This window comes from Lipophrys pholis (genome assembly GCF_963383615.2).
Source record: "Lipophrys pholis genome assembly, chromosome: 1".
NCBI lineage: Eukaryota > Metazoa > Chordata > Actinopteri > Blenniiformes > Blenniidae > Lipophrys > Lipophrys pholis.
In genome coordinates, this window is record NC_137635.1 from 4,349,336 (window position 1) to 4,360,500 (window position 11,165).

At 41.4% G+C, this 11,165-nt stretch overlaps 1 protein-coding gene across 1 annotated transcript; it reads right to left on the reverse strand.

The window, feature by feature from the left end:
- Positions 1-480: 480 nt before the first annotated feature.
- Positions 481-3,671, reverse strand: LOC308120090 (mucin-13-like). The gene is made up of 9 exons (XM_080480491.1): positions 3,608-3,671; positions 3,246-3,352; positions 3,020-3,075; positions 2,766-2,914; positions 2,340-2,465; positions 2,196-2,241; positions 2,059-2,096; positions 1,404-1,491; positions 481-1,280 (listed from the first exon to the last, which is right to left on the reverse strand). The coding sequence occupies exons 1-9, from the start codon at positions 3,618-3,620 to the stop codon at positions 962-964; spliced, it is 942 nt and encodes a 313-aa protein (XP_080336617.1). The 5' UTR covers positions 3,621-3,671; the 3' UTR covers positions 481-961.
- Between the last annotated feature and the right edge of the window lie 7,494 nt (positions 3,672-11,165).

Genomic DNA, 11,165 nt, shown 5'->3' on the forward strand with positions numbered 1-11,165 from the left:
CATCCGTGATGGAGTTGATAAAAAAAGTATAATTGGTGTATTTTATTGGGTACAGACACAGAAAACAAGCTACAGGGAGAGACGCAAGAAATTAATGCAACGGTGGCGTGTATAGGGGAAAGAAACAAAAAAACGAATCTGAGTTCAAGTATCAGCTGGGCCTTTCTGTGTGTGGTGTTCATGTTCTCTTCCTGTGTGTTCATGGGTTTCCTCAGCATACAGAAATGTGTTTGTGTGTTTAATTGGTGACCCTAAAACACCCCCTGTAGGTGTGAATAGGAATGTGTGTGGTCCAGGCCCAAAAATGTAATAGTAAAATAAAGCACATTAATAGACAGTATATTGCAATGATGTCTATTGTGAAAAAAAAAAGACAGAAAATTATTCAATAGATAATTTCATTAACATTAAAAATACACTCAGTTGTACAAAAACGATCTTAATTTTTATTTTATTTTTTCTTCTTTTTTTTTATTTTTTGCGATCTTAATTTCAAAAACACTACGTAGATTATACTCAAATATACCAGAATTTAGAGAAACGTGATTTTGAGGTAGAAGTTCTGAATTGTAAAGTTAATGAGAAGAAGCTCATCTTTTTCACAGCACAGAAAAAGTGACTCATTATAATTCTGACGCATTTCATATGCAATAGAGTTGCAATATGTTTACATCCATAAGTCCATGAAAGAAAATTAATGGTCGACGTGAGATCAGACACTGACATCATATAGCAATTATGTGTGAGAGTTCTTGTGGAAAACTCTTGTAAATAGAGTTCACACTTCAAATTCAAAGCAGCACATAAGATAAAGAAGATATTACATTTATACAACTCTTGATAGAACAATACACAAACAATGTGCAATACTTGGGAAACACATTTCAAAATGAACCTATTTGATCTGAGTCCCTGTAGGAACCTTTGTGATTCTGGGGTTATTGAATCATTCTCCACTGTTTTACTTGTAGGAAGCGTTGGTGCGGCCTTTAATTTGAGTGTAGGGGTTGACCTGAGGTCGATTCTGGGCATGAGGGTTGTTCTTGGGGCGAGACGGAGCGATGAGGTTTTGCCGGCTGTGGCTCGGCGTCATCTCCAGGTTGGTCTTGCTGTCCCATTCTGTCTTGAGGGTGGCCCGTGGGATTCGGGGTATCGAACTGCCAACGCTGTTGTTGGATTTAAAGTTGCTGTTACCCAGTTCTGCGTTTACAGGAGGCCCGCTGTTGAAAAACTTTCCCAGGTCGGCAATTTTGCTCTTCTGGGAGCTTTTCTTGGGTTTCCTAACAAGATGGGAATAAATGCATATTGTTACCACAGTTTCAATACTGTATTATTTAAATATCCACATCTCAATGTGTGACACGAGGAAGAGTAGCATGGCAAAGAGTAGGCAAGAGACTTACTTGACAAAGAATACTATAGCAAGGATGATGACTATCAGCATCAATCCTCCCAGAACACCACCAACAATTGCCAGATCACGTTGCAAGTCTAACACAACACAGGAAATAGCGTGTTAGCGACAATAGTTTTGCGACACAATTACATTGGTTTGTTGAGTTGGTTGTGGGTCCAGACTTTACTAAGACATTACACATTTTAACATACGAAAGAAGCGAGAACATTTTTAGAAATGTTTTTCTAATCCACGTATTAATTTGGACCATGTGCTAAATCTCAGTATATTGTCCGTCAGCGTCACAACACTTATTGTTTGTCAATAAATCTTTTTTTTTTTACCTTTTTAATACAACTCCAATATATAATCCAATAATAATACTGAAATGAAAATGTGTGCTTTATCCTGCACGTCAGTTGTATTTACATATTCACGTAATCGTGCTCATGTGGGCCGCTTTGGCTCAGTTGGTCGTGCAAAGGTTGCGGGTTGTCATTATGCCGAGGTGTCTTTGAGCAAGAAACTAAACACCTAAACTGTTTCCCACGGGTGGTGGATTGAGACTAACAATGTAAATGCTCATGGTGATTCCGGAAACTGTGACAAAAACAAAAGCAGGAAAGTGCAGGTTTGGTCAAATGTGAGTTCTGTGTACTCACGTTCCTCGCAGTTAAAGCCAGTATAACCAAAGGCGCACCTGAAAGACAAAAGGCAAACACTGGATTTCTAAGCACATGAAGTCTGAATATAAGTTCATCACAATAGAGAGGCAGATAGAGGGACAAGATGCTCTTACTCAGTACATATGCCATCTGTTAGCTGCTCCCCAATGGGACATTGAGCTGCAACAACACAAAAAAAATAGGTTTGTAATTCAACTCAAAGGAACAACAACATGCACACACGTTTTCTTGTTGTACTTTTTTTCAGTTTTCCTTACCTAGGCATATTCTATCATCATCAGTTGGTTTGTAGCCAGGCCGACATTTGCAGGTGAATTTCCCGTCACCAGGAGTACACTCTGAAGAGATGGCGTCACATGCATTGACTTCACACAGGGTTTTAGCTTTAATTGAAGAGGAAAGGAAAAAAGACTGGATCAGTACTAAACATGCACAGCTGGAAAAAAAAAAAAAAAAAAACCTACAGTATGATATGAACTGTGAACTATGAAGTGAAAGGTTTAGTGCATTTAGACTATATGCTACTATCAGCCACAACCTTTGCACATGTGCACCTGGAGATGCACACAAACAACACAGTAAATCACAGACATGATTGTCAGTCGCTTGACATTGTGTTCTCACTATAACACAAAATGAAATCTGGACACAAACATTGTGCAAGTTACAGAATATAAACTTACACTTGAAGGGTCCGTCCACAACACAGCCGCCACATCCCTTTTCAAAAGCTTCTGTGAGCTTCTCAGTTGTAACGTCAGAGTTTACTGGGAAGATGATTTCCACAATCGCTTTGGCTTTTTCCCCGGATCTTGACGTAGGGCTAAATGGCCTAGATGGTTAAAAGTAAAATAAAAAACATTAATAAATAAATATTTATTTGTAAATATGAAGTGCTGTGAATTACATAAAAAGAAGACAAATGGTGTTAACTTACTGGAGCTCACGCACCACTGGTTCTGGGCCAGTAAAACCAACAAGCATTGTTCGAATCTGTTTTTTAGAAAGAAGATAAAATTGTAATCATCTGAATCCACATTCATAGGTTGTGATAACTTATAAATGTAGCACATGTAAGTAACTGGGATCAGTATAACACTGACCTGTCTGGAAAACAACAAACACACGTCTCTTTAGGTGAAAAGATTTAAATGTCCACTTACATTGTCAGTAATTGTTTGCGAAAGCTCTAAAAATGCTTTAGACCTCTTGTCTTTCATTTCTTCTACAAATGTCTCAGTCGTTTGAAATTCTCCTGGGAAAACCTTAGCTGAAAGGTAAAAAAACAAACAGGAAACACATGAATCACTTTGTATTAGTCAGATGAGATCAAATCTACATCTAGTGTGTGTGTGTGTGTGTGTGTGTGTGTGTGTGCGTGCGTGTGCGTGTGCGTGTGCGTAAATCTGTTTTTTGGTGATGGTGATGATGATGATGATGATGACCCACCCCTCATTACACTAATCTTCTTCAATGTCCCAGTGTGTGACAACCTCACGGTGAAGGTAAGCATATGGTCACTTACCTGTCTCACACATGTTGTTGCCAGAATTGTATTTTTCCCCAGCCTGACACAAACACACAAATTCCATATCGATCAAGGGCTGGCAGGTGCTTCGGTCGCCACATGGGGTTGATTCACAGGGATCTTTGGAGTGAAAGAATCACAGACACATGCAGCAATGTGAGAGGCTCAGACATCATGTGTGTTCAAAAACCATTTTTGGAATTTTGATGAAATCAATCAAACTTTAGTCAAATTACTTGGAGGCTGTGTCGTCGGAGGCGATCCTGTGGTTGCTGGTGGTGCAGCTGTGGTTACTGGTGGTGCAGCTGTGGTTGCTGGTGGTGCCGCTGTTGTTGCTGGTGGTGCAGCTGTGGTTGCTGGTGGTGCCGCTGTTGTGGCTGGTGGTGCAGCTGTGGTTACTGGTGGTGCAGCTGTTGTCGCTGGTGGTGCAGCTGTTGTGGCTGGTGGTGCTACTGTTGTGGCTGGCGGTGCCACTGTTGTGGCTGGTGGCGCTACTGTTGTGGCTGGCGGTGCCACTGTTGTGGCTGGTGGCGCAGCTGTGGTTACTGGTGGTGCAGCGGTTGTGGCTGGTGGTGCAGCTGTTGTGGCTGGTGGTGCAGCTGTTGTGGCTGGTGGTGCAGCTGTGGTTGCTGGTGGTGCAGCTGTGGTTACTGGTGGTGCAGCTGTGGTTGCTGGTGGTGCAGCGGTTGTGGCTGGTGGTGCAGCTGTTGTAGCTGGTGGTGCAGCTGTTGTTGCTGGTGGTGCAGCTGTGGTTGCTGGTGGTGCCACTGTTGTGGCTGGTGGTGCAGCTGTGGTTGCTGGTGGTGCAGCGGTTGTGGCTGGTGGTGCAGCTGTTGTCGCTGGTGGTGCAGCGGTTGTCGCTGGTGGTGCAGCGGTTGTAGCTGGTGGTGCAGCTGTTGTCGCTGGTGGTGCAGCTGTGGTTGCTGGTGGTGCAGCGGTTGTGGCTGGTGGTGCAGCTGTGGTTACTGGTGGTGCAGCTGTGGTTGCTGGTGGTGCCGCTGTTGTAGCTGGTGGTGCCGCTGTTGTGGCTGGCGGTGCAGCTGTAGTTGCTGGTGGTGCAGCTGTGGTTGCTGGTGGTGCCGCTGTTGTGGCTGGTGGTGCAGCTGTGGTTGCTGGTGGTGCAGCGGTTGTGGCTGGTGGTGCAGGTGTTGTCGCTGGTGGTGCCGCTGTTGTGGCTGGTGGCGCAGCGGTTGTGGCTGGTGGTGCAGCTGTTGTGGCTGGTGGTGCAGCTGTGGTTACTGGTGGTGCAGCTGTGGTGGCTGGTGGTGCAGCTGTGGTTACTGGTGGTGCAGCTGTGGTTGCTGGTGGTGCCGCTGTTGTGGCTGGTGGTGCAGCTGTGGTTGCTGGTGGTGCAGCGGTTGTGGCTGGTGGTGCAGGTGTTGTCGCTGGTGGTGCCGCTGTTGTGGCTGGTGGCGCAGCGGTTGTGGCTGGTGGTGCAGCTGTTGTGGCTGGTGGTGCAGCTGTGGTTACTGGTGGTGCAGCTGTGGTGGCTGGTGGTGCAGCTGTGGTTACTGGTGGTGCAGCTGTGGTTGCTGGTGGTGCAGCGGTTGTGGCTGGTGGTGCAGCTGTTGTAGCTGGTGGTGCAGCTGTTGTTGCTGGTGGTGCAGCCGTTGTGGCTGGTGGTGCAGCTGTGGTTGCTGGTGGTGCAGCTGTGGTTGCTGGTGGTGCAGCGGTTGTGGCTGGTGGTGCAGCTGTTGTCGCTGGTGGTGCAGCGGTTGTCGCTGGTGGTGCAGCGGTTGTGGCTGGTGGTGCAGCTGTTGTAGCTGGTGGTGCAGCTGTTGTAGCTGGTGGTGCAGCTGTGGTCGCTGGTGGTGCAGCTGTGGTTGCTGGTGGTGCAGCGGTTGTGGCTGGTGGTGCAGCTGTGGTTACTGGTGGTGCAGCTGTGGTTGCTGGTGGTGCCGCTGTTGTGGCTGGTGGTGCAGCTGTGGTTGCTGGTGGTGCAGCGGTTGTGGCTGGTGGTGCAGGTGTTGTCGCTGGTGGTGCCGCTGTTGTCACTGGTGGTGCAGCTGTTGTTGCTGGTGGTGCAGCAGTGGTTGCTGGTGGTGCAGCTGTTGTGGCTGGCGGTGCAGCAGTTGTAGCTGGCGGTGCAGCTGTTGTGGCTGGTGGTGCAGCTGTGGTTGCTGGTGGTGCAGCTGTGGTAGCTGGTGGTGCCGCTGTTGTGGCTGGCGGTGCAGCTGTAGTTGCTGGTGGTGCAGCTGTTGTAGCTGGTGGTGCAGCGGTTGTGGCTGGTGGTGCAGCGGTTGTGGCTGGTGGTGCAGGTGTTGTCGCTGGTGGTGCCGGTGTTGTCGCTGGTGGTGCAGCTGTTGTTGCTGGTGGTGCAGCTGTTGTGCCTGGCGGTGCAGCAGTTGTAGCTGGCGGTGCGGCTGTGGTTGCTGGTGGTGCAGCTGTGGTTGCTGGTGGTGCAGCTGTTGTAGCTGCTGTTAGAGCTGAAAGAGCAGTTAAGTGAATTACAGTTGGTAAATTAAATCATCACAACAAACTTCCAAATGAGAGACAACAGCAGAACCAAATAATGTCAACAGTGTTTACAGTGTTTCCACAACTGGTGAAATAGTCTTTGAGTTGGCATTAAAATTCATAAGCCAATAATTTGCAAATCAGAAAAAACATCCTCAAATGTACTGTGCTGGATTAACGCTTTTCACATTTTGGTGAAAATGTTCCTTTGTGTTCTGATTCTTTGTCCTCAAAGCGAAAAACAGTCTGTGAAAAATCTCAGTTCTTTAAATTAAACAGTTTTAAATTTGACAGCGTGGTCAGAGCGAGTTTTCACAGACTTCGTATTTTAACTAAACAAAAACCTTTTTAAAATCCCACCGACCTTAAAAAGACAATTCAAGCTTTTATCAGTGCACAAATTCACCATTGCAATGCACTTTATGTCCGTCTCTCCCAGTCAGTTTCCAGTCGCCTCCATTTGGTGCAAAATGCTGCAGCTCGTATTTTAATTTAATTTAATTTAATTTAATCGAATTTAATTAAATTTAATTAAATTTAATTGTTGACATACTATATGTTTTTAATTTTCTTCTCTTTTAATTCCTTTTACAATCTGATTTTACTGGGAAGCACTTTGGTCACCTTGAGTGTCGTAAAAGGATTATAAAATAAATGCTGTGTGATTGATTAATTTACTGGATTAAAGCTATGATCTCATTAATGAGGGCTAAAGTACACCATGATAAGACCCTTGAATCATGACAATACTGGAATTGTGATTCACTGAGCCTTTATGTAACGTGTGTCATGCAACAAACAACCGCACTTAAATTTTTATTTAAGCTTTTAATATGTTTCCCTGTAAGGATATGCTGCCAACAAAATGTCTCTTTTTTTTTTTTTTTAATTAATAAAAAGATTATTTTTCTTCATCTTACATTTAAGATATTATTTATGATTTTATAAGCAATGTTTAAGGTGAAAACAGACAAACCAAATAAACTTTGCTTTTGAGTGTGATAAACCTGAAACACGTCCGGCTGTGGTTCATTATGTGGAACATGATTAAAGGGTTCAAGGTTTAATTTTTAGCTTCTAACACCAAATCTTCATGTGTAAAACTCACAATTCTAAATTATAAAACCAAACTTCAATGGAACTCTACGGGGAAACCATAAGACTATTTATCAATTTTCTCGGCACGTTTACCACAGAGCACAAACTGGATTCAGACTGTTTGGCAAAAGCACAGAATTGATAGTTTTGTTAAAAATGTAATGAGTCAAATGTAGATGGAGGTTGTTGTCAGGATCAGATGGAAAGTCTATTAATTGTTTATTTGTTCAAAAGAAAGCTGTAAGAGTCAGCTCATGGCCGACGCCAAACTCTCCAACAAATGCTCTCTTCCATTAATATGGTCTCCTAAAGCTTCCTGGAGTGAATCTTTATCACAACGCATGTGTTGTGTATAATACATGCGTCAAACACTAGATTGTGTGAACTCATTTCGCAATACTCACCTTCTCACCAACATGATTCTAGGAAAAAGCTGCTTCTAAAAGGGAACTATGGAAAACTAAAATGTACTAGATTTAAGTATATGCCATAGAGGTCCAAACCTATGGAATGAGCTGGAAAGCAACTTGAAACAATCAGCCGCGTTATCCATATTTAAAATAAATACGTGAAGCGAAATGAAATAGTCAAACACAGAAAAAAAACTTCTTATAATAAACGTCTGGCGGCTGAGTACTCTATTACACATTGTGGACTATTTATACTGATTGAGAAAGAATTGATGGTTGATAAAATGTTTATCCGAGCATCCAAGCTTTCCATTTAGATATATATCGTTTAAGGGATTTTTTTTAATTTCTTGAATCACACACACAAAAAACAAACAAAAACCCCATTTGGAAATTAAAATACTTTTTTTGTACTTATTTGTTTGTTTGATTGTTAAACCTAGATATTATGGTCAGGTTTTGTTCGTGTCTTTGTCTACTCTTTGCTTATTTCTGTATTTCACAGTGGAAAAAATAAATAACTAGGCAACATGATTATTACCCTATGTTATCACGTTCAAGTAATTACTTTCCATCTAAATCATTCCCAGATGAAGGACCAGTATAATAAAGAGTATGACAAAAGTAGAATACTCACCAACAAAGATCACAGCCGCCCAAAGGACCGACGGGAGATGGATCGTCTGAGCCATTGAAAGAAAGTAACGATGGAAGAACAAGAGAAAACTGGGGAAAGCTCTATGCGGACCAAGTGTTAGTGCACTAAAACTCTGGTCAACATGAATTCTGACCGTTTTCAATCTTCAGCCACTCCTTCAAGTGCGTTTTCTGTCCCAGAAAATGAGACTCGGAGACACACCTTCTGTGGTTTTTATCTATATTCCAATCTTCCATGACGCTTGTCCATATCTGTGAGTTGGGTAAAACCTACAAAGTGTGTCACAAACTCAACAGTTTCATAATACTGGAAACACTAAAGGAGTAATGAAACGTATGAATCAAATCATCAAAAATGTCCAAACCGATTAAAAATATGGAATACAAAAGAAAAAAAAGCCTCTTGTCTAAATTCGACTTAAATTTCAACATATGAACATGCAAAGCTCAGCATGACTACACCCAAAAAAATCCTGAGAAATAGTTTGTCTTATTTCATTGGAAAAGTGAGTTACTTGATCAACTTGATGATTTAATTTCCTCTTAATTCCACCCATTCATCAATCTTCTTCATTAATCCCATAAGGACATGAAGTACTGAGGCAAATCCATGCTGATTGGTGGTTATAATAATAATAGTAATACCAACAACAACAATAATAATAATAATAATAATAATAATAATAATAAAAGTATTCATCTGCTTCCATTACAGTTTAATGAATATACAGGTGGAACCTGTGGTGATGGGACCCAATATGAGCACGGACAGGTGTTTAACTGTTAATACACCAAAGTGACAACTTGCCAAAAGGTGGTCAATGGACTGGTCCACAGTAGGTGTAACGTTAGTGATGTCTTTTTATCTGCATGTTTTATACTGTTTTATGGCTTTTATGGTTGAATTCATTTTAAAATCTTTATCATGTACTTTTGACTGGAAATGGTGTTTTATTGTTTTACTTCCTGCCAGGTCATTTATTGTGTCGGTTAACTGCACCTGTGAAGCTCCTGGCCTCCTGATAGACTACCGGTAGTTATTTCTGACAAATCTTTTTTTAAAACCTGACCTTCACCCACTTTATCCCTATGGAAGCCCATTTCCGCCAGTTAAAAAAAAAAAAAAGAAAACTCCCACTTAAGTAAAAAAAAAAAAATCCCATGGTAAGTCATAATTATGAGATGGTAAGTCATAATTATGAAATAGTAAGTCATAATTATGACATAGTAAGTCGAAATTATGAAATAATAAGTCAAAATTATGAGAAAGCAAGTCGAAATTATGAAATAATAAGTCATAATTATGAGATAGTAAGTCAAAATTATGAAATAGTAAGTCAAAATTATGACATAGTAAGTCATAATTATGAGATGGTAAGTCGAAATTATGAGATACCATCTGCGCATGCGCACCATTATACCGTGACGTTCTGTCTTGTTGTGAGCTGCCAGAGAGCCTCGTGGTCATTAAGTCCTGAATTGGGTAAGTTTCACTTTCCATATGGCATTTCTAATTGTGATAGCTACTGTCACCTCTATAGCATCCTGTGTTGTCATATTTCCCATTGATAATGTAGTAATTGAGATATCCCCACTCCCGTTTGGTAAAGTTGGCACATTATTAACAGATTTGGACTTCCAGCATCAATAACTCTTAAATGAAACGTCCTCACCTAACTATCAACGCATCTTTAGCATCAAAACCGTGCTATGCATTCATTTATTTCATAACCGCGGATGTCAAACTCCCGGCCCGCGGGCCATTTACGGTCCGCGGGAGAGCCGCACTGGCCTGCATGTCAGCATGAGAGCATTACGTGCATGGCGCATGAACGTTTCTATTGCTTTGACTGAAACGTAAACGTGTCTTTTCAAATGCATTTTGTGACTTGTACATGGTTTTGAAAAACGAAGGTTAAAATTTAGACATAATTAAGAAGGAAATCCATTGAACACACCCCACACAAAACCCTCTTCATTCCTGGTTGCCAACAGGAATGAAGGAACACAACACAACACAGCACAACCATTACCAACACTACAAATCTAATATAACCTCCAATAATTACATCTAATATGCGACGAACAGAAACTCCCATAATGCATTGCAGCAATTAGCTCCACGATCACGGAGACGGTCACTGCAGTGCATCATGGGAGTTTCTGTTCGTCGCGATGTTGTTGAGGGTTATAATAGGCTTTTAGTGTTGGTGAAGTGAATCACTGCAGCTTCACTTGTCTTCTGATGATCAGACTACAACCCTTGGTTTGATATAGAAATGCTTTTTCATCATTTTAATATTTGTTTTATAAGAAATACATTTTAATTACTACAATAATTTCTCTGTAGTATTCTGTTGACCCCTGAAACTCAGTCCAACCATCAGAAAGGTCCTGCTCATCATACTACAGCTATTAGTTTGAATAAAAACACCTTTTCACAATTTTAAGCATTTTTTATTTGCTTTTATTATTAATGATATGTAATAACTTCACTGTAATATACTGTAGACAACTGAAACTCTGTCCAACCATCAAAGTTGTTCTGCTGATCATATTACAGCTATCAGTTTGACAGAAAATATTTTTTTCATACATTTTAAGGGATTTTTATTATGAGTAATATAATTTAATAACTTCAACAACTTCCCTCAAATGTAATGAAGACCAAAGAAACTAAGTCCAACCATCAATTGGGTCCTGCTGATCACACTACTGCTATTAGCTTGACAAAAATATTTTGTCATTAGGTTAATGGATTTTTATTAGTAATAACATTAAAGAACTTTACTGTATCGTTCTGTAGACCAATGCAATTCTGTCCAACAATACTACAACACTTAGTTCGACAAAACTGCTTTTTTCATAATTTAAAGAAACTTTTTAGGACCACCTTCTTACAAGATTTCAGTGTTCATTGATTAATAAAAACT